The 25,360-nt window shown below is 37.4% G+C and overlaps 1 protein-coding gene across 1 annotated transcript in view; it reads right to left on the bottom strand.

Moving 5' to 3' along the window:
- Positions 1-2,631: 2,631 nt before the first annotated feature.
- LOC140138777 (rap guanine nucleotide exchange factor 1-like) overlaps positions 2,632-25,360 on the bottom strand; it is a 63,932-nt gene continuing 41,203 nt past the window's right edge. The window contains 13 exon segments of the mRNA XM_072160545.1: positions 2,632-6,090; positions 6,783-6,929; positions 8,054-8,253; positions 9,087-9,165; positions 10,108-10,202; positions 11,728-11,812; positions 12,391-12,570; positions 14,175-14,349; positions 14,901-14,973; positions 16,043-16,187; positions 18,903-19,015; positions 22,468-22,793; positions 23,915-24,681. Coding sequence (XP_072016646.1) covers positions 5,955-6,090; positions 6,783-6,929; positions 8,054-8,253; positions 9,087-9,165; positions 10,108-10,202; positions 11,728-11,812; positions 12,391-12,570; positions 14,175-14,349; positions 14,901-14,973; positions 16,043-16,187; positions 18,903-19,015; positions 22,468-22,793; positions 23,915-24,681 — 2,521 coding nt within the window. The 3' untranslated portion in view covers positions 2,632-5,954.

Raw genomic sequence — 25,360 nt, forward strand, 5'->3', positions numbered from 1 at the left:
GAAGAGGTGATAACAACTGGAAGCAATGACAGGCTATTTGAAATCTACAACCCCTGTGTGGGAGATTAAGGTCATGTCTTCCATGGGGGCGCATGGATTTCATATGGAATAGCCTGTTGTATGCGCTGAATTTATAGCGCAGTTAGAGCTCTAGAAAGTCATAGAAAAAAAATATAAAAATAAATAAAAATAAATTTCGGATTTATATAGCGCCTTTTTCCAGCTAGATCTTGAAGGATTCAAAGCGCTGTAATTTAGCTGCCATGGTGAATCATCACAATCAGATCGTATCATCTAGGCCAGTTGCAGCCGAACCTCAGGCGCAGACCTATCAGCACTTAGATTGTAACATCCACCAATTATCTGTGCAGCTCCCCAAATTCCATTGGGTGAAGGAAGTTTTGATAACCAAACAACTAATCACCAATTTTTTGAAAGCAGGAGGAAACCGGAGATCCCGGAGAAAACCTGCGAGAGCGAGCATGGAATCGGGATAAACCAAGTGCACATGAGTCCTTGGGCGCGCCGGGCTTGAACCCGGGACCTCAGTGGTGCAAAGTTTAGGAACTACCGCTTCGCTAACTCGCGAAGGGGTAGAAAGTTACTGTTCACAATTAACATCCATAATTTAACTTTTCCAGTTACTTAGATTATATCTAATTTACCTTTATACTTTATGCTAGGATGAATTCGAAAGAAATTTGAAATCAATCTTCAAATTTCTTTAACCCTAACTGAACCAAACATCAAAAAATCTCAATTCACAAAGCATCTGCAAGGTATCCCATGTGATATGATTAATCATTGTGTCGATCATGCAAACAGTTGTATGGGCACAGAAAGCTCGGGAAGACCCCGTGACAAGGTATCCCTGTGCACGTGTCTGACCCTGTAAGTGAGGTTGGTAGTCTAAAACCGCACCCAAGAAAAATAGTTTCCTGTTCTTCTTCCTTCCTTCCTTCCTTCCCCCACGCCAAAAAGCACATAGGGCGTTACGGTTAAGCACAAACTTGTAAATAACATATTTCCTGAACACAAAAAAAAAAAAAAATGATTTCAAATTAGGCAATAGAACCAAATTAGTTTGATCTTTCAATCGACCAGCAATGCTTTATCGATGGTTATTATTAATTACCTATCTGGCTAATTGTGTTAATATATAATTTATGAATCTGTGCATGTAATGAAATTGACCAATACAAATTTACCATTAATTCTGATTATAAGTTGACAGTTCATTATTGACAAACATCGAGCAGCAGCATTGTTGGTCGATTCCAAGATCAAACAAATTTGGTTGTGGTGCCATACAAGAGATTATAATTATGTATGCAATACACACAGGGTCATCGCCCCGATATCTTCATGGCAGAAATCGCCATGGTAGGTTGAATCCACCGGCACGCATGGCCATTTTGTTCCGACCTGTTTAATAGTTTTGACACGCATAATGGGTCGAAGGACATCTGACTAAGACTACTGACAATAGCCCGGTGACTTGACCTCGCTGAGTGTGAGTGAGCATGGTACGCCATAGGTCATATGTTTTTAGACTACCCACGATTGGCCTATACACTGCGCTATATAGTTCGGCACATATAAAATCAGAATTATTGTCAGTTTTTTAGTTCAACACATATCGTCGGCTGTATTCCATAGTGGCGTATAGTGATTTTTGGTCATTTTTTTAAAAATTGGCACCTATGTTTTTAATAATGTTCTCTTTCATTTTTCTAAGTCTCATCAGTCATAATTAGCTAATTAATTAGTAATTAATTAATTAAATGTGGCGATAGTTACAAAGTGACATTTTTGTATTCCATAGTGGCGTATCGACCATACGCCACTTTTTATACACATTTTATAATTATGGAATATCGGCAAAAATGAAAAACATCGTATGTCATAATGGCGTACACGTATCGGACCTATACGCCACTATGGAATTCGAACGACAAAAAGTAACGCCATAGGGATTACACGGCGACCGATGTGGCGTACGGTTAACGTTAGGTTAGGGTATTGCGTTTTGTTTGTTTTCCATAGTGACGTATAGTTTTATTTTCGGTTTGCCAGCAATAGTATGTGTTTATTTCTTTTGAAAAATATATAACAATAAAATCTATTTAGTTTACTACAGAAATTTCACATCATTTACAAAATATAATGAATGTCTGATTTACACAACTCGATTTTAAATTGGCATTTCTTCAAACCCGATTTTCTCGTTGTTTATTCGCGGCGCCCCACTATACGCCACTATGGAATACAGACGACGATATATTCAAGTGCAAGGAACCACATCTGGCTTCTTTAGACGAAATCATTTACGGGAGATATTCATCATTTTCTATCCCGGTATCCAAAGATTTTCGTCTGAATATCAAAATCGCATAGCACATTCACGTGTATCGATCCCGGTATTGATTTTAGTATCACTGCTGTACCAAGTAATTATTAGCCAGGCGATGTCGGTGTGAGACATATGTAAGGATTAACTTCAACTCAAAATATATCTCTCTATACTGTTTCACTATAACGCAATGCTGCCCTCGCGTGACTGGCACAAATGCTTTTAGAAATGTCTATTACTGATACTGACTCTTAGTAACAAATCATTAATCAATATAGTACTTTTGCTTGATCAAAGACTATAGCATTGTTTTAATTCTTACAACTTATTATGACAATTATGTGTTCATGAATGTCACAATTTGGATCTTAGTGGCTAAGGTATTTGTCACAATCATTATGTGTTTTTTTTAAATTAAATATCCTATGGAAGACATGACCTTAACGAGGCATTTTGTGATCCACAGCCTCATCCCCCACTTTTCTAAATAAAAAAGAATGATGAGGTTTTTATTACCTCTGGTTGTACATAATGTTTGAGTGCAAAACATTTCTTGTAGATTCCTTCGCTCGGCAAACATGTCATTAAATATGAATTTATTTCTGTTAACAGAAAGAAATTATAACACAGTGGCCTATGGACCCGGGCCTATGGAGTCTTTGTAATACACATAATCATGCACAACTCGCAAATGCAAGACCAGATTCAACTGAAAATTTGAGAATAAGCTTTTTTCAAGTATATCTACTGAAACATACCATAAAAAGAGAATGCTGGAATCACAAAATACACAGGAATTGTAGATTTCAAGAGGAGTCGCCCATTCAGGTTACACCATTTTGAATTCACATTCCCTGTGTGGAAGATTAACCCTAACCAAACCCATGGTTTCTTTGCTATTGGAAGGGAAAGAAGAAACGAGAAAGGAGAGAAGATGAAGTCGCTTGATACCCTGGGATTCAAACCTTGCACCCCTGGCGTGCCAAGCAAAAGATCACCGACCGGAAGCCACAGGGGTTTTGCTGGCCTGGCCAGTGATTCCGTAGGTATACACGACTAATTGTGTCATGAAATCAAGTGGGACGTATGCATGCGTAGTGTTTTCCAAATAAGATTTAGTGAGTTTTAGTGTGGTTAGGGATAAGGGCATGTCTTCCACAGGGGTGTATGGATTTCAATTGGAATAGTCCAATGGCTTTTTGTCTATATTCTCTGATCAAACGTTTTTTCATTGCTACCTCATCAGCATTTTTCATGAGACATTCCAAACATACTTGCCAAGTACTTAATCTCATGCCCACTCTTAAAGTACTGTACAATACATACAGAGAGGTATTAGGATTCAAATCACATAGTGATCTTGTATATCGTCAGGGTTCGAATTCGTTAAAAAATTTTGGGTAGCAGTTTTTGGCTAATTCATCTTAATCAGGATACTTCCATATACTAAAGCATTATAAAAAGTGCTATACAAATGCAAAATTGGGTAGCAGTTACTTCAAAATAAGGAGCAAACTGCTATGCAATACAGCCGAATTCGAACCCTGTATATCGTACTAAAGTTTGTTCGGCTTAATAATTGGCAAAATATTATTCGGTTTTTACATCATAAGTGTGAGCCAGTCACACATTCCGTAACGTGCAGCTGCGTGCATACCATTCTTTTCATTTTTTTTTTTTGCCTTAAATAGTTCTCATGATATGCATTGTGGAAGTGCCACATGTGTTAGAGGACATCTTTGAGGACAAGCACTGACAGGGCTATTACAATTGAAATCACACACCCTATGGAAGACATGACCTTAATCTCCAACACAGGGAGTGTGAATTTCAAATAAAATTACCTGAAAGGGTGGCTCCATTTGAAATCTACACCCCCTGTGTGGGAGATTAAGGTCATGTCTTCCATAGGGGATGTATGGATTTCAACTGGAATAGCCCTATATATAAAATGTCCACTCGGTACAATTAACAAAGGTGGTGACAAAGCACCACACTTTGGCCCCTGAACATGTTTAAAGCAAAACCTCCTATGTAACTTGTTGGCAGTTTTGTTTAAAACATGTTCAGGGGCCAAAAGCACATAGGAGGTTTTTCCTGCCAAGCGACAATATGTAGCAGGGCCCATGGATAATTTTTTGTTCACACCAATCAATGAAATCGGAGAGTTCTTAGCTGGCGGCACAAGGCATATATAATTTGTATTCTTGGCACACAAACATGTTACCGTTATAATCAATATACATGCTTCCGACACGGCACATGCATGAACATTATAGTCAATATGTAGTAAGTAATTTAAGACATGGAAAATAGACCAAAGTTAACAATTTGACACACATGTATAATAATTCAATATGAGTATAAGATGCTTTAACTTTGTTCAGTTTACTTTTGATCAGACCAGCTGCATGGTCGGCGGAAGTTTTCAGCCCAAACGATGTGTAAAATCACACAAGTTGCCAATTGTTTCCCCTAAAGGTCTGTTCATACTACGCCGCAATTGCTTTACGCTGCGTTGCCGCACTGCCTGCATCGTATTGCAAAAATACTGCATTGCGGTATCGCAATAAAGTTAAATACATGATAACCTAGAAATGGAATGAGTTGTGACAAAGGGTAGTCGATATATCGGGAACGCAACGCAATGCAAGTGCAGCATAGTATGAATGGAGCTTTAGCCATTGTTTTGTAGTAAAAAGTGGTCACAGTTCCTGATAGATCTTCAAACACAGAAATGTTTTTAAAGCATGATAAGAAGCAGTTTGGTCAAAATTTATAAGAACATTTAAATGTTGGGTTATATAAAGGTCATGAAAATGTTTTTGAAACATATTTATAGGAAAAAAATACAACATTTTTAAAATGTTGTCAAAACTGTAAAATACTTTTTGGCAAAAATGTTCAAAATATTTTGTCAACACTTAACTAGCAAGTGTTCAAAAATGTTTTGAATGTTCTTAACAACATGTTTTATAACCAGACATTTAAATATTTTCTGAAAAATGCTTTGTGTTTTCTTGACCAATGTTATCTGTTGTTACGTTGCTATCCAAACCTGCATCAATAACAAATCCTGGAAAGTAACAGAGTAGAGAGTCCATGATGTTATGATCCTTGCAACAGAGAGTCCTTGTTGTTGTGACCCTTGCAACAGAGAGTCCTTGATGTTATGATCCTGTGTGTAGCTAGTACCTCTTATATTCCTCTACAAGGTCTTGGATTTCCTCTCAAACACCAAGACAAAAATCTTGGCAGAATGAGTCCTAGAAATCTTTGATGTTGTGATCCTTGCAGTACTCTATCATAGCTATAGTATTCAACATATTCCATCAGCGGTCCGACTGCTCTTCCGCATTATCACGTATAGAGAACTAGGGTACACATAGCTACCCAGCTTGATCGGCGAATGAGGTGCTGATGTGATTCAATTAGCCAATCAGAGCCCCACTTCTGTGTTTACACTATAAACAGCGTCAAATAGAAAGTCCGCTGAAGAATCTTGCCGAAAACTATATTACCTCTTATGTTCCTCAACGAGAGCTTGATTTCCCATAAATCCCAAGATAAAAATCTTGGCAGTCTAATCTAATTGTTTTTCTCACGTAGCTCTTGTACCCCTCCCTGAGGGTTTGATTTCCTTGGAGAGTTGCCACATAGCTTCCTCATCTATGAAGTTGTTGAAGTCATCAAAGAATGCCAGCACTCTTTGATCTTTCTTCAGTGTATCATAGTGACTGGATAAAAAAGAGCAAAAAGAAATAATATTAGTTTCTGAAGTATGATGTGATTCGCAAGTAAGGGCTATTGGTACTGTAAAGTTAGCTACAGATTCATTTACAGGGTTCAAGTCCCGCACAGACAAGCAGGTACCTGGTGTCCCAAAGGCTACAGGCAGATTTTTGAAAATAATCTAAGTTAATGTTAACAAATATAAATTCCTTTTCATGACATAATAGATGTACCCTCTGCTAGTACCCCTGTGAATATTACGGTTAGCAACTTTTTAAAACTGTTGCGAATTGGTAGTTCACAGCATCTTGCAAATGGTAGTGAACTTTGGCAAAAATTGCATTGATCATTTCATAGCGAGTGTGTAGAAGAATTCAAATATCATAAATATACTTTTGCAGGTCCTATGGTTCTTGAGGAGTTATGTTAGGGCTGAAGCAATAACACTTTTGTAAAACATACATAACTCATTAACAACAATAAATCAAGCAAGTTTTCAAAGTATATGATTTGTAGAACGAACTTTAGCAAAACATCGAAGTATTATTTTTCAATAATATATTGATTTAGACAATGAAAATCAAGTTTTTTGTCTGCTTCGACCAACAATACTGAGTGTACCCTTAAGTTCACAACTTGCATACTTAGTCCGCATTTGAACAAACAACAAACTATACAATAATGAAGATGCACTTACTGTTGTTTAAACCTCCTCATACTGTCTAGGATATTGAAATATTGCCAGCATTTAACAAAGTTGATGCATTCCTTGTCATCTCCTAGGCCTGGTATGAAATCTGGATTGCCGATATGTACAAAGGTGATGTCTTGTAAAATAAGACCACTGCAAGCAAACAAAATATTGAACATAATTTAGATTAACATCAAAACAGCTTAGTTACAAGGTGTAAAATCCATTACACCAAGATTTACCCTTAAGTAGAACAGCAGAGAAAATAATTCCAGATTCTTTCCTATTAAATACTTCATTTTCATAGAATTTTGCATGCTTTAATTAGATAATGAACATCAGCACCACAAAAGAAGTTTACAAGTTTTCATTCTTCCTAAGGACAATTTGTTGACTGTACCAAGTTACCAGCGAGACGACTACAGCACCCAACAAGGACTCCTTCAAGAAGAAGCTTTGCGGGAGCACCGGATGCTGTAAGGCTGTGAGATCATCCTGCCCAAAACACTTTCATTTTTTTAATATTATTTTTTTTTTTTAGTATTATTTGTTTGTTTTGAATGATTTAAAATATTGTATGCATGGTCCTTTGCCCCCCCCCCCCCCCTCATTCCACCATAGATGGCAAACATGTTCAGCCTAAAAAGTTAAAACTGATAACCTAACTACCGTATTTCGTCAAATAGTCGCCCCCCTCAAATAAACGCCCCCACCACTTTTTTCAACCAAGATGTTTCAAAAATGCCAATATTTCCATGCTATCTTGTGTAGTAAGCTTACCAAATTGCGCACATGGTCGATAATAGCGTCAATAATTGGCGAAAATCTGGATCAGAAACCCGGAAGTGAGCCAGAAGTCAGTGCTTCTAGTTCATAGTTCGTTATTTTAGCATGTGTTTTTAGTTTACCTAATGATTTTAACGGGAATTATCGTTCTAAAATTGACCTTGAATAAACGCCCTCCTTTTTATGATAAGAAAAGAGGAATCGCTAGAATGTACCTCATTAGTTACAAAATTTATCAGGGGGTGTAGTACCACCTTAAATCCGTAAATTAGCCAATTGATACTGTTATCACTGGGTTGTTGTGAAGGGGTGAGCCTAAATGATGTTAGAAATTTAATGAGGAACTCCCTTGCCTAGTGAGTTCACCAATGGTACATTGGCAGAAGCTCACAGATTAATTAAAGGTGTACCGCTTCTCACAGGGGATGTTATCACATATAGAAAAGAATGACTCTACTGGATACGACAAATAACTGAATATGTTCACTTACAGATATGGTATACATGGTGGGTCAGCGTCAGCCAGAGCTGCCCTGTATGTCCTGAAGGATGACGAGCTGTCTATAAGTGTACAATACTCCTTCAGACCTTCCACAGTCTTTTCCTGCCACTCTAACCTTCTGATTGGGGCGGAGTCTAGTGCTGATAATACGGCTAAGTACGAGTTGAAATTGTTTAACTTCCTCAAATGCTGTTAATGACAAGAAGTATAGTAAAGTTTTCTCTGATTTACTGTAATGGTCAAACACTTATTTGAGGACAAAATACTTGGCTGTTCCATTTAAAATCCTCACACCCTCTGCAGAAGATTTCACTGCCATCTAAATTTCCAGTTGCAGCTGGAAATATTTCCTAGTTTTATGTTAAATTCCAGTTGAAAATGGATGAAATGAACAAAATCCAGTTTAAATTTACAAAATATTAATGTGGCCTCAAATTATTTAAAAAAAATTCAGATTCCAAAATCTGTCACATCTTTTATACTTTTTTATGGTTGGATGTGAAAACTGAAAATATTTGAATTTTTTTCAATTCCAAAATCTTATTAACTGGATTTACTAATTAATATCTCAACTATGTCATTGTTTTTTGTTGCTGAAATTTGTATAAATCAAAACATCTTTGATAAGTAAGTGATAATAACCATTCTATGCAGTCACATTCAGATGCAGATATATGTGGCACAATCTGGTCCATGGGGGCCAAAGGAGGCATTTTTACAAATTGAGTTACTGAAATTACTACATTATACATACAATAGGCTATCATTTACTGAAAAAAGGTCTAGCATACTTGATTCTAAAGTTAAGTTTTTTGATGTCTATTTTCTTATGTATTTTATTGTTTTTTACTCCATATTTTTTCCTTTATCGCAGTTTCAAATTTGCCGCCTTTGGCCCCCATGGACCAGATCGTGTCACATATTGTAAACTTGAAAATTGCATTGTTTCAGTTAGATAATCCAAATTTATATTACCAAAAGTTTGATTAAGTTATGGATGGATAGTTAATATGTCTTCTTACCCTCATGACTTTGATGAATTTAGTGACTATCTTCTCCCTCATGTCAGGTCTTTGTTCTTGTAAGATCATCGACCTCACCCTGAAACAAAACAAACGCACACACTTGTAATGAAATTAAATGCAAGCAAACATCATGAGCAACATCTGCCACCACGAACTCATACTCTGCTTTTATCAGTTCTATTTATCAGCCTATTATACAAAATGCAACAATTTGTATTTTGCTCCCCACAATTTTGGAAGCAATACATTGTATCAATGCATACAGGCAAAGAAATTAAGCAAATGTGACGGGTGGGTGGATTTTGTACAGGGATGTGCCATTTTGGATGCCTACTTTTTCTATATCTACTTTTTGCTGTTTTTGCCACCCATCAGTATACCAATTTTTCACAGAAAATCACCCAAATTTGCCCTAATTGGATGCTTTTTGGGGCACTGAAAACCCACCCATCAATATACCAAAATCACTGAAAAGGTGCCCCAAAACCGTGGCACATCCCCGTACACCTTCAACCAGGAAAAACCCGCCGGGTATGTAAAAATCACACAACTGAAAACTCCATGTGAAGATGCAAAAACTGATCAATCCATTTTCCTTGATTTGAGACATAGGCAAATATGTGACACGATCAAGGGAAATGAGTCGGATGTCGCTAATATTGATTTTGAGATATTGGCAAAGAAAGTGTTCAAATTCTTTTGTTTTATATTGTTTTCAGCGATTGATAAATTGACGTAACTTCAAAAAGTCGTATCAACATGGGGTTTTCTGTTTCTAAAAGCCCTAAATGTCCTCTTTAGAAACATGTGTAAAACTCATTTTCGACCAGGGCCGACATTTGACTCATTCCCCTTGATCATGTCACATATAAATAAAAAAAAAAAATATGATTGTGCTACTTTTGACCATAGTTTCTAAAATATACATTGGATTTTTAAAAGTCAAGATCCAAATCAAATATTTTGTCAATTGAACCATCATTCAGGACACAAAGAAGAAGAAGAACATGCAACTTACCAGAAGGACATTTTGTTGAAATGTTCTGTAAAAATTGTGAGATTTGGACTAAGCTCTTCAGATTGTTCTTTTGCCCACAGTAAGACTTCTGCAATCTGTGGATGAAATAGAATGAATAAAGGTGTGTTTACATAGGTGCACAATTGAATCCAAGCAACTTATAATATTTTATTTTTTATCTTATTTTTTTATTTATAACATTCAGCCGAAACCAGGCTGAGCCCAATAGTGCTCAGAGGCCTACTAAATTTAAGGGATGCCATCCGGATATGACGGGACAGGGATATGGGAAGAGGTCCGATTTTAGATGCAGGAGGAAACCGGAGCACTTGGAGAAAAACCTGCGAGGGCGAGCATGGATCGGCAACCAAACTCACATGTGGCACCATGGGAATTGAACCCGGCCACAGTGGTGAGAAGCAAGTGAGAAGACCACCACACTAAGGCCCCCCCCCAAAAAAGGTTCGTCTCAAAGCTTGCGCGCGCGTTTGTAAACTCCCATGATTTGAAATGCGTAAATTTTTTATTTAAAAAAAAAAAAAAATTCCAGAAAAATCGTGAAAATCAGACTTTTTCTCAAAATACCATGAAAAAAAGTAGGGAATAAAAAAAAAAAAAAAAAAAAAAATCGCATTTCGCATTTGTTTTTAAACCATCTCGTGAGCTTTGAGACAAACCTTTTTTTTTTTTTTGGCCTAACCCACCCTATATACGGTATTTCACCTAACTAGCATCTTCATCATTTTCCTGAAGTAATTAATCACCTGAAGGGGTTACATAATAATGAATCATATTTTGAAACTAAATTTTCATGCAAGACAATGTTGTAGTTAAAAATAGATATAAGAACTGTAGAACAAACATCACAACTGTTGAATCCCTATGCCGAGATAATTTTGCTTCGATACAACTAGTTCTAAATATCTTGGTTCCATGATGGGCTCTAGCACCAGTGACCTCTCCCGACGGAAGGCGTTTGCTTGGTATGCATTTTGGAAACTGGAGCATCTGTGGAGAAGTCCAACAATCACTGTTGCAACAAAAGTCAAGCTGTTTAACACCACTTGTGTTACAGTATTGCTCTATGGCTGTGAGTCCTGGGTGATATCTACTGATATGGAAAATAAGATCAACGCTTTTGGTACATCATGTTACAGGATAATGCTGAACATCAAGCGCACCGACCATGTTAGTAATGAAAGGATATATACCATCACCAACACTGTGCCTCTTATCAACTCTGTCAGATCACGACAACTATGATTCCTGGGACATATCCTGAGGATGCAGGAAGAGGACCCATGCAGAAGATATGCTCTCTACACCCCATTACATGGTAAAAGAAGACCTGGAAGGCAAAGAACATCCTACTTGTCTTATGTGCAAAAACTGTTGGGGATTTCGACAACTTTCTACTGCCAGATGCCATTGCCACTTTGGCTTCAGATCGTAGTACATGGAGAAACTAATTTGTAGTCGCCTGCTTCGCAGCCGAATGAAATGAACAACTAGTTCATGCTAAAAGTACACTAAAATAGGGCTTTTAATTAGATCATATAGAGGGAGTGTTAAAAAAGGGGACAGGACACTATTTAATGGACACAGTAATTGTCTAGTTACCTCGATCTTTTGGAATAGTTCTGAATCCTGTATAGTCATTTGCTCTGCAAGTTGTTGACTACCAAACTCCCATAGAGTTGTCCTCCTGTTAAAATGAAAATATTAATCAAAGATAAAAAATGCTGGTACATAATAAGAGAGATGGCTTTGCTGCCTATGCGCCTTTCGCTGTATTATTAAAATATACTTCTGTATCTCTAGCTCAGATTCTGAGACTTTTTTTTATTTTGAATCCTCAATAAAGTTGTCATGTTAAAAACAAAATGGGAAAACCATGACCTTCCATCTCTGAGCTGTTCTAGTTGTGCCTGCTGGCAATGGTCACTAAATATTTAACCTGTGGTTATCAGAGAGTTTGCGCCCCCATCACTAGACTGGACTTTCATAAAATCAAAAGAACTCTGATTAAAAGCTATTGTATCTCATAAACCAAGGAAGCTGAAATCATTGACAAAGATCCTGGTTTGGTAGAGGGCTATAAGAAGTTGCATATTATCTGAATGACGAGCAGCAGTCTCAAAATTGATGAAGGGAGTTTTCATCTGCCAGCAATTTAACAGAGATATCCAGATGCCCAGTGAACACATGGCTACCCAACTCTACAGCCCAACTTTTAGGGCAAATAAAATTGGGAAAAATATTTGATTGATAACATTTACTTACACAGTGGACACACCCATGGCTGGTAGTGATACCTTTGCCTTCAAAGCAGCCTTCTTGTTGTCTTCTATCTTCGTCAAGACTTTGTCCCTCAGGATCTTTGCTAACATCAGTTCACCATCGCAGAGCAGCTGGAATACCAGGTCCATCAACATCTTCAAGATGTCGTCTTCTACTTGGCCTCTGCGGGGATTAAAAAGTTTAGGAATATTGTTTCCATTGGTTTATTGGTTTACATTATTTATGATGCAAAATCATAAAAATTAAAAACATTTTCAGGAGCAAAATTATGAATTCTTGATAAGTGCAAATTCATGTTGCAAATCTTGTAAGCTTGAAAACAAAAACAAAAAAATTGGGGGATTCATAGTGCATGGCGCTAACCCACTGTCCTCTGCACACCTTCGATGGCCACTGTGACCCACACTTTATAAATCATTATACAAAATTCAGGGATGCAGCTCAATATAGGCGCAGTCTCCTAGGCGCAGTCTCCTCAAGTAAACGTACGGGTATAAAACGCGAAAATTAGGCAGCTTGTTCCTTGTTAAGGTCTTGTGTCACAACCTGGGGAACCTTTGTGTTACATAGTAAAAAAATTAAATGGATCAAATATTTTACCTACACATCTCATTTGAAGTGGTTTATCCTCCTGAGCATTTTGACACCTTTCTTATGAAAATCGGTTAAAAAATGAGCGAGTGCCGGCAAAAACAATCACAACGTAGGGAGGATGTAACCCCACCTCTTTTTTTCGACATTTACAATCATTCTGAGCAAGTATTGGTCTTTTAATGAACTTTTGTATTTATTTACTTGGTTCAGATGTCTGGGAGTCCATTTACACATTTTTTTACTAGATTCAAATTTTTAATGGTGGTTTTAAATCAAATTTACGTTATGAATCCCTCCCCCTAATCCTCAGCCACCCTTGGCACATTTCATGCCAAACGTCATAAGAAAATAAATAAAATATATTTTAAAACAGGATAAAAACATGAGTAATCTAGAATAAATTAGCCTCAATTTAAGACCTAATTGAATCTTCTAAGTGAAGGAATACTCAAGAGACAGTGTTTTGAAATCCAAGCTGCACATCAAAATGTAACAAAGCCACCTTTTTGGGTACCCCAGTATATGACACAAGATCTTCAAGGAAATTTCAAGTTGGCGCAATTATTTTTTCCAACCACCCCAGAGCTCGAACTCAGGACCTCCCACACTGATGACTGATACCATATCAACTGCACTAACTTGACTGCTAATTAATGCTCTGCGTACAAGCCACAGGCTTCAACATAAAAAGTTCCAAGTTTTGAGATATTTTCTCAAACTATCAAGCGGTATCTCAAGAACCACTGAACCAATACTACAATCAAGTCCAAATTTCCCTGGGACACTTGTTCATATTTCGCGCCCTCTGTTCAATAAAACCGGTCATATGAAGTTCACCATGTGATATTTTATTTGTATAGTTTTCAACCTATTTGAATCCCCTCCTCCCCACCAACCAATGTTGGAGCAAAAATATAGGCCATTTAAAAAATGAGGCGTTTGGTATACAACATTGAATAAGAAGTGCGGGGAGGGTCATTGAACTATGAAAGTGTCCCAGCAAATTTGCACTTGATTGTAGGCTTGTTTGTACTCATTTTAATGCATTTTTCATGCTGATTCCAAATATGGTCATGAAAATGTACAATTCTTAAATTTTCGAATGAAAAAAATTGAAACTTATGAAGTCAACACCCGCATTAAGTTAAGCAACCACAAACAATGTTACTTACAGTAATTCCCCTGCAACCCTTAGCAACAGAAAGAATGCATTGCGGTTTGCCCTTTTGCATTTCATGTCCGGTTTATGCCTGAATCTCTTGTATCTATTCAACAGTTTGCTGAGTAACTCATTAGGACTAATAAACATTCTGTAGGTGGACAGGAAGGCTTCATAATACACCAAATCTGAAAGAAAAAATAGGTGAAAATTACACAAATTACCAAGTTAGCATAATTATGTGCTTACTATCGAGCACTTTTGAAAACATGAAATTGTACCAAAGCCTGGCGCTTTACCAACTGAGCTAATGGGGATGAGACACACATTTGCAGGTTTACTTGTTTGTATATAACTATGTGTATTGATGATTTGCTCAAACCCCTTTACATTTTTGTGGATGGGGCTCTTCATACTTGCATGTTTAAAAGCACCCGATAGTAAGCACATATGCTAACTATCAAGTTTTTACCGTATACTATTGCAGAAAAGTTTTTAAAACTTATTAAACATGTTTTGGTTTCAGTACAAATAAATGTCTATTTTGTAAATGCAGACACAAAGGACCGGCCATTCAATCACAAAGGACATACTACTGGCTTGTACAGGTGCGTGGGAAACAAAGAACATCAACTCAGCAGCCAGGATGACTAGAAATTAACAACTTGCAACTTTACGCTCCTTTCGTGGTAGCAGATCACATGTGGTCAACAGCATCAAAAGCCTTTTTTACACCTACCTTTCCTATCTGCATCACATGCATAAACTATGAGTGCTTCTACAGGACCACCCTTGATGGGATTGCCTTCCTCCTGTGAAAAGAACAAAACATACGGAGAAATATTAAATAACAGACTCTAAATATCAAACCAAATCAGAACAGATCTGGATTATTGATACAAAATCACACATTTTACAAATTCAGACAATAATAGCTTGTGCCTTTCCTGGAAATCTTCCTTATTTTATTTTTAATACCCAATGATCAGTGTATTTTTCTGATGCATACTACTAGAATTTAGGATCAAGAGTGTCAAATTAGAATTTTGCTACAACCCATCTTAAATGACAGCCATATTTATTAACTTTCGGAATTTTCAAACAAAGTTTCAGAAAAATACTGACAGACCTATCTAAATCTGATGTTGACATGAAATTAACTGATCAAATGGGATATTCATCACTGATTATATAAAGTTTAAGTTCGAGTATTATCAGAACCGGGGATGGTCCCCTTCTCTTTTCGAATAGCTCTGACACTTCACATGCATGGGACCAAAAGTGCCAAAACAATTTCAATTTCAGACTATCTTGGCCCAAAATGAAGGTGAATTTTGCTATACAAAGGGAATGTGCACGCAAAGCATGCACAATTTTGGCCCAAAACATGATGTTTTTCAGCCTGAAAAGGAAGAAGCACAGGTCAATGTGGGGGCCCTGGGCCCAGGCCAATCTGACCCAATGGTAAATCCGACCCTGCTTATAGGTAAGGAACAGAGGATGTTTAAAGACATTCCCACAACCCAATGGGGTTTCTGACCTTGTATGTCTGGCTTTTGTACACATGTGGTATAGTTAATCATACCTTGCATTGGGATTGTGTGCAAATATCTAGTGTTTTCATCCTATTATTTAACATTCAAAACATCGAGACTTAGGAATAAAATTAATGCAGTGGGACAATATGAATGTTTCCTGTAAGAAAATCAAATATCAGTCCTAAGTCTCAACTATTAGCTCGTTGGCTGCAGTTTTAAAATTACCATTTTGTGTGTGTGGCAATGGGGACTTTGCCTTTAAAATTAGGTTATATTGATCAAATTTCCCAATCATAGTGCATTGTAGGAGTGCCTTTAAGCCTCCTCTGGGTAAGGAACTTACTTCTGTACTGTATAATAATAGGTGAGTAGTGTCGAGTAGTTGTAGCGTTGATGGCTCACTAGATTCTTCTTCTTCTTCAGTACTTTCAGATTCTTTTGTTGATGTGTGGCTAGGTAAGTGTACTGGTGAGGACTCGGGAGTATTTCTGTTGCAATCAAATAATATTATAAGCAAGATGTTACAGATTAATATCAAAACATAAGATCAAAGCCATTTATTCTGTATCGCTCATTCTACAAAATCCGGTGCCAATAGCTTTTTTTCCATTCTTTGGTCCACAAAAACTTTGTCGAGCATTTAGGGCATCAAATATGTTGTTTTTCTGGTAGAACTCAACGAGATCTACACGGACATATATAGTTTTCCATACTTTAAATGCTTTCTTCAGCCTGATTAACCCTTGCAAAGGCTCAAAAATCGCTAAAAATGCGTTTCCACAGCTCAAGTGTCACATCTAACCCTGAATTTTTTCTTTGAATAAATGCGATTTCTTTACATATTTGTTGTTTTTTAATTAGATAACGCACCATCATATTGTTTATCAACATTATTTTTTAGTGATTAAAATGTCTTTGTGTAATTCTAAAATAAATTGCACTTTCCACCAAAACGCTGTGAGCTACGTTACCCCTTTTTAACACACGTTATTGGAAAGAAGTAAAACAGAGGTATCAATGTAATTTGCGGTTTTTGAAAGGAAACACTCATAGGTTTTTAAAAATCACTGTAAAAATCGTGATGCTGTAGCATTTTTGGCATAGAAATGTTGTAAACATTGAAATTTCGACCGACCATGTTAAGATTGGTGAGCTACGTTACCAGGATTCTATAGTATGCACTTGTATTACATGTACTTCCTAATAATATGTGAAAGCTACCAGTGGTCGAACCTCATTTATATTAGAATTAACCGACATAACGTTCTAACGTTCGCAAATCACATTAAAAACATTAAAAACCAGTGAACTACGTTACTGTGAGCTATGTTACACACTCATTTAAGCATCTTCAAAACTTCTATGAAATGGTGAAATTTGTTTTACATTTCACTCAAGTGATCTTTAATTTGCTTTTTATGACCTTGGATTGAGTAAAACCAGCCCATTTTATAGTCGGTAACGTAGCTCACATTACATTGAGTTTTAGTGTTAAAAAACATCATGACTTCCTGAAAGAAAAATATGCAAGTGGTGTTGGCAATTTTTTACATATGAAAGTAGTGATACATTTACTTTTAAAAAACACAAAAAGCAGGTCTTTTTGAAGTGGATTGGCACCGGATTTTGTAGAATGAGCGGTATACTACTTTTAAATACTGGAAAGATGCAAGCTACAAGAGCTAGGTATTTCACAAATGCATACTATTTTATACTTGAAGTCGTTAATTTATTCAATTTGATTTTAGTTGTGGCTCCGTCAAAGGGACAATATGAAATTGGCATTTTCGTATTTTGCAAGATATTTACTAAATGTCTAATTGGTGTAATTAGAGGAGTGGCGTAGATTTCTTTTTGACATTGGGTTTGGAAAAAATTCTTGGAAGTATAGCGATCCAGCACCTTTTGGCGACAGAATAAGTTTATGGTACATATGCGCGCAAATGTTTGCCATTTTGAAGCTAAACTAATGAAATATTGTGCAAAAGTGGAATAAATTGCACTTTGGGGGGCTAAAATAGTCAAATATGAGGTTAATTTGGTCAGAAACCCACATACAGGCGTCAACATTGGGGGGGATGATTGTATGGACCATCCCCTGGCAAAATATGGGGGATTTATCCCCCCCCCCATCTACGCCCATGAATTTGAGGACAAATCTTCTTCTTTTATCTTGCAAAAGGTGGCTTGCACTCAACCCCTTTATGTGTGTTCCTTTTTTGTTTTGCTCCTTATTTTTGTGTGCATCTAAATTTCACAACTGTTGCCTTCGGCATGGTTAGATCAGACTATCTCACATATGACTTGATTTTGATTTATAAATATGACTTCTCAGGGTTGGTATGAGTCTCCAATCCAGATCATAGATTCAATATAGTTTGGATGTTTTATATAATTAGAGAATAAAGGTGTTTATTTTACAAGGAAATACCTAGGGTTTAAAATCGATCAGTCCCGATGTTGCTATGCGCCTCCAATTGAATATATGAATACAAAAACCACCTAAGTCCATACTTAAACCAAATTGAGTTAAGCATGGGAAAGTGTTCCTTTACATAGGCCTCTCATATGTATGAAAGAACAACTCAAATTCATCCTCTGTGTCTATTGAGCATGTGAAAAATAGCATGTATGAAAGAATCACCCAATTCCATGATTTGAGTCTTGTAACACATTGATTAAAATCCAGTATGTATAAAAGTCCACTTGTAACACATTCATTGCTAGAGAGTGACTTTTGAAAAAAAATGGGTTTAATAAAGGAAAGTGTGTGGTTTATATTACATGGCAGAATGCTTATCAACATTATACATACCTGTAAAGCGCTTTATTTTGTATTATCTTACTAGTGGTAATCTCATTCTAACATTGTTGTCTTTGTATATGATTCAAACAACCACCTAAGTCCAAAATTTAAAATGAACCCCACGAAGTCCCTGAAATGCTAATCGTCAGTACCTAATACAGGTTAATCCACTCATTTGCACGTAAAACTTACCATATTGACCAGGTAAATCTAACTGAAGGAATTAAAATGATACACAGGTTTTTCTCTCAAAATCACTTCCCATGGACTTAGGTGGCTTTTGTATTCATGTATTCAATTGGTTCAAATGTTGATGCACACGCTCTGATCCGTGTGATATTGTGTCATATCACACGGGTAAGAACCAAGTGTTTAAGAATTTGGATTATTTACTTACACATGATTATTATGATGACTACTTTCTACCATACTTTCACATTTTCGTTTCACGTCATGCATGGGATGTGACGGCTTCTCTGGGTTTGTGTGCAATCTTAACCTATGTAAATCCTGAAATCATACAAAAACACATAATTATGTTAAAAGAAAACCAATATATAAATTGTTTTGAATTCATTCTCAAAATTGGAACAAAGTTACAAGCACAAAATAGACTGCTAAAAAGCAACTTCAAATGGGCTTATTTTAAAGTCCACATTCCCCCTGTGGAAGATTTTGGGGGAGTATGAATTTCAAATGGAATAAACACATTAGGCAATTCCATTTGAATTTCATACACCCTCTGAAGGATTCAACTTGAATCTTCCCTCTGTGGAAGGCAAGTTTCAAACAGAGCTGCATAATGTGCTCATTCAATTTAACATTCATACTCCCCCTGTAGAAGATATTTTCAAAATCTTCCACAGGGGGAAAGTGGATTTTAAACAGGATAGCCTAATATGTATGTAAACAATAACTATTATAAAACTTACGTTTACATACTGTTATGATTTATAGGATGATTGTATGTCATCGTATTTTTAAGGACATCTTACCCAACATGTTGTGTTATCTAACATGTTTTCCACACATCTCAAGTTCATGGGTACAATTGTATAACTATAAATCATGTAAACAAGGTCTTATGACACAATCATATACACATACTAGTAATCCAAACAAAATCTGAACTTGGCTCCTTGTAACGCAACTCTTCAGATTTACATAAACATCATAAGATATATTTAATACACTTCTTATTAGGGCTGTTGTCGAGTAGAATTTACATTGTCGACCAATCATTAAATTTCAAGATTCGACAAAGCAATACACCAATAAAGTCAAAATATTGAGTTCAGAGACCATATTATGTGTTGTTTTTTTATCCAAATATTACTCCATATGCAAATACGCATCGTCAGTTTATTGGAATTGATAATGGAAAGATAATCTGCACCACTTGCAAATGAAATGGAAGACTGATGCAGTTATTTCATGGCCAATAATGGTGATGTTAAGCATATCTGAAGCTTTTCTCTAATTTTTTTAATGATAAGTTTTTGTTGACAATTGACCCATGCTTGTTGACAATCAGGAAAATTGCATTGTTGACAACAGCCCTACTTCTTATGCAAGTAACAAACAAACATAAACAAACTTAACAATCAACATAGACCAAAACATGACAAACAAAAATTCCTCCAAAGTAGAAAATGGGAGAAACACCAAAATTGATTCCAACCCCACCTGAGTGCTACCCATGGCAACATCTCCATCTCATTTGTTATGCCATTTTCTATTTACAGGCCTATCTATCCCAAACACACAAACCAATAACAAACTAAAAACACAAACAAACAAAATACAAGCCACAAATACAATCTGTAATTGACCCCCTTTTATCGCCATCTGCAATATTGATATGCAATCATCTAATATCACCTGATCGATCAATATACCACTTATTCAACTGCATCGAAGTCAAATTATTATGAAATAAAAAACAAATAAAGATTAATTGCCCCAGCTTGATGGATAAAACATATGTAGAGCTATGACATTGTATCCAATATGCTCCCTTGTGTATACAGTCTATTAACATTGAGTGTTATCTTATAATTTATTGTATATATGTATCTTCTTTTGAGTGTTATTTTATAATTTATTGTATATGTATCTAATTCAAGTCTCGTCCAATATTTTAAAACTCATAGCTCGACTAATTTATATGGGCTCAATCGATCCAATTTTATATCAATATACATGCGGCAGCCATTGAATTGCATCTGAACTGTGACAACATATAATGTTGCTGCTGCTGTTGACACCATTAGAAATTTTGCATGGTTTTCACTGTTACATAAAAGGTTGATACTCTGGGAGCTGCATCAAGTTTTATAACATGCATGTGCAAATAAAAAGTACCGTATTGGGCTATAGACCACTTGGCATCTAGCGTCATTGCCCGGCAGTATGCTTGCTGAATTATGGCAATTTCAATTGTTCTTTGCCCTGCAGTGTGCGTAGTCTGCTAAGGGCACGTGCATTTTAAATCGCCCGCCACATTTCATATAGTACAGGAAAGCCATTGATCAGTGTAGCGGCTCGTTCGAGCACATCGATAGACGAGTCCCTCGCCTTTGTTGATAAACAGTGATGTCAAGTGGTCTATACCAGATGAAATCCATTTGAAATCTACACCCCTGTGTGGGAGATATAACCCGACATTTAAATATTTAATAAAATGTTTTGAATAAACGTTTTTGAGTTTGCTGGGTAACAACCGAGACCAAAACATTTTTTCCACTGTAAATTTTTGACAATGTCGCCCTCTGCCGTCAATAAGTTACAGATGTAGTCATTTAAAGTTGTCTGATATTTGTCAGTTCGTCGTCTGTATTCCATAGTGGCGTATAGTGGGGCGCCGCGAATAAACAACTTTTTGAGAAAATCGGGTTTGAAGAAATGCCAATTTAAAATCGAGTTGTGTAAATCAGACATTCATTATATTTTGAAAATGATGTGAAATTTCTGTAGTAAACTAAATAGATTTTATTGTTATATATTTTTCAAAAGAAATAAATACATACTATTGCTGGCATAAAAAGCACAAAACTATACGTCACTATGGAAAAAAACAAAACGCAATACCCTAACCTAACGTTAACCTTACGCCACCTCGGCCGCCGTGTAATCCCTATGGCGTTACTTTTCGTCGTTCGTATTCCATAGTGGCGTATAGGTCCGATACGTGTACGCCACTATGACATACGATGTTTTTCATTTTGCCGATATATAAAATGTGATAAAAAGTGGCGTATGGTCGATACGCCACTATGGAATACAAAAATGTCACTTTGTAACTATACGCTGCATTTAATTAATTAATTACTAATTAATTAGCTAATTATGACTGATGAGACTTAGAAAAAATGAAAGAGAACATCATTAAAAACATTTGTGCCAATTTTAAAAAAAATGACCAAAAATCACTATACGCCGCCCACAATGGAATACAGCCGACGAGTTTGCATAAATTGCTGTAAAAGTGGAAATTTTCGCATGATTAATTTTTCGCACTTTGCCAATTTAGAACTGTTTCCCTTGTTTTTAAAATTTGATTGCGATTCTAAATTTCCTTACTTGATCTGTACACAAAAGGAATAAATTTGTGTGTTGTTATTTTCGCGGTAGCAGTTTGTAGCGTGAAAATAAATGCATGAAAATTTCCACTTTTACAGTTATTGTACCCATTGTAAATATGCATGAAAAGTGGAAAAGTGCAAAATGTAGTCTGCAGTGATCTGCAAATTATATCAGGCTGTTCCATTTAAAATCCATACACCCCCTGTGGAACATATGCCCTTAATCTCTCCCACAGGGGTGTAGATTTCAAATGGAATCACCCATTCAGGTAACCCCATTTGAAATTCATATGCCCTGTGTGGAAGATTAAGGTCATGTCTTTTAGAGAGGGTGTAAGGATTTCAACTGGAATAGCGCATTCTTCACATTATTCTCACCGGTGTTTGCATTGTTCCTTCTTTTCGTTTCCCTGGCAATGATGGCGGTGTTTCCAAGCTATCGCTATTTGAGTCCGAGTGACTGTCGTCAGAGTAGTGCCCGTCCGAAGCATGCCGCCTTAATCGCGACATCCGCGTGTGATGATGTTGCCGCAGGAGATACGTTTCCGACGTCTCTTGGAAAAACTGTTCTCGTCTTTGGATGTACTCCCCCATACTGTCATGATGCTCGCTAAAACCCTGGTACCCGTTACAGCTGGCCTGGTAATATGTCATACGAAACTGGTCTTCTGTGTAGCCACCGAGAAGATCTAAGTATGCGTTTACTGGTGGAAGAGCACAAAATACAAAACGGAGAATAAATTGAAGTTGATTTATAATTATGAAATTTCAGTATTGTTTTACTTTCAACAACAAATATCAGGAATACTCAGGTAGGCATGTTCACAAAATTTTCAAGTAGGATATTTCACATTGAAATTATTTTGTTTAAAAAGGTGATTATTTAACTTAAAAAATGAGGGGTCAACCATGTCTGTAGGTCAAAAATTAGCGAAGTTATGGGCAAATATCTGCACTTTTCTGCGCCCATCATTGACAATATCTTACACTGACTTACTGTACAAAAAAGCATTTAATGCACCATTTTTTACCACGATGATCCATTTTACACAAAGGCGATTTTATTTTATGAAATCTAACTTTCACTGCATGCTGACTTCTGTATCAAGGATAAAGTACCAGCACTTTTTAAACTGCGTCGTCGAGTTTCTGGTGTCCAAATTTCAAATTTTTGTATTTCCCTATGGGGATTACACAGTTAAGCCATTGACTGTGAGCTACTGTGGACACAACTTTTTGGATTGAATGTCGCCCTCTATAATAAGCAATGTGGACATGTCTAACTCAGGCTCCTTACCCAGGATTTATTTAGGAGGGAGGGTGCGGACTTCCAAAAAGTGAATCTTATTTGAATGATAGTGTGCTTGTACATATTTTTTGTAAAAAGTAAGCCTAAACCCCCTAAACATTTGGAATACCTTATCACCAAAACATGGACCTTTAAAGGGTTTATCCTTAGTGTAAGAGAGCACGAAATACTAATAGGATTAGAGTTAGGGTTAGGATTTAGGGTTAGGGTAGGATTAGGGTTAGGATTAGAGTTGGGATTTGTTTGGATACACCGACCTTTTGTCAATTTTTCTCACTTTTGGGGCCACTTTATTTGATAAAATACCAAAGAGTCCTCTTTCCCTTCCTTCCTCCCTCCCGTCCTTCCCTCCCTCTCTCTCTTCCAAAGACCAATATGAAACTATAACTACTAATACCACTCTACTCCTCCCACCAAAGCACCCACAGGCCCACACCACCATATACGATTAATATGAGTCATCAGCCCCACCATCATAGTAACACACACCCACCCCTACACCAAAAACATACTTACTGTGTTTCCCTTTCGGTGGAAGAGGCGGTGGCTCATCGTCAGTTGGTGTTATCCCCGTAATTTCTCGACTTATTCTCTTCATCATCTCGTGCGACACCTGCAACTGCGTTCCCTCTTCAGTCGTAATAATTGCACCTTGGGCCGACGTCGCACATTGGAAAAATTGTCTCTTAAAAAACGCTTCCTTTTCTTCCTCTTGTAAATTCTCGCACCTCTTCACCACTTCGGGTGCTTCGTCCGGCGACAAGTTATCGTATTGAGAAAGCTTACGTTCGACTCTAGGTCGATTCTTCACAGGAAGTTCTGGTGCAGCGCCATCGCTAAAAGCGCTACCTTCATCGTTTGATAATTTGTCCGGATGTTCCGATGAAGATGTGCTAGTTACAGAATGCATGGATAATCGTGACGATGCATCGGGGTTAACGTTGATACCCGAATCGAGTTCGTCTCCGAGCATACTTGAAAATTGACTACTGTACATGGATTCGGGTCTGCTAGGTGCGGACCCACTGCTCAAATCCGATTGGTGGCTTTTTACCGACATGGAACTACCCGAAATCGATCTGTCTAATAAATAATAGTCATTGCCGCCTGGAGTTAACATGATCGGGTCTTCATTGTCATAAACCGAAGTACGGTTTGAACTGGGCGTACTGCTGCTGGTCATACTTGGCGTGCTGCCTCCTATCCCAGGGCTGCTGTTGCCTCCTAAACCAGGGGTGCCACTTAGTTTCTTTGGGGGTAGTGGTGGCGCTTCATCCGGCTCCCTGTAATAAAGAGGACAGGAACGAAATTCTGAATGCAAGTTGTCATTGTGCAGTTTTGAGCCTCAAAATTAATAGATACATGTACATTATTGTGAACATAAAGAACAAATCCTGGGTTACTACATACCGTACCTATTATTGTGCAGGGGGTCTCATTTATATTTAATATATTTATATTTGCTTGCGGGCCTCTGAGGGACAAATACATTTCAGAGATGTGTATTTGAGGGCCAAATACACTTGCTGTGCTTACTATACATTTCAAATATGCTCAAGGTACAAGCACCATTTGTCCACAGGCCAGATCTGGTCCACTGGCCGGATCAGGTCCACAGACTGGATCTGGTCCACGGGCCGGATCAGGTCCACAGACTGGATCTGGTCCACGGGCCGGATCAGGTCCACAGACTGGATCTGGTCCACGGGCCGGATCAGGTCCACAGACTGGATCTGGTCCACGGGCCGGATCAGGTCCACGGACTGGATCTGGTCCACGGGCCGGATCAGGTCCACAGAATGGATCTGGTCCACGGGCGGATCAGGTCCACGGACTGGATCTGGTCCACGGGCCGGATCAGGTCCACAGAATGGATCTGGTCCACGGGCCGGATCAGGTCCACGGACTGGATCTGGTCCACGGGCCGGATCAGGTCCACAGAATGGATCTGCCCCACAGGCC

This window comes from Amphiura filiformis, chromosome 18 (genome assembly GCF_039555335.1).
Source record: "Amphiura filiformis chromosome 18, Afil_fr2py, whole genome shotgun sequence".
In the NCBI taxonomy this organism is placed as follows: domain Eukaryota; kingdom Metazoa; phylum Echinodermata; class Ophiuroidea; order Amphilepidida; family Amphiuridae; genus Amphiura; species Amphiura filiformis.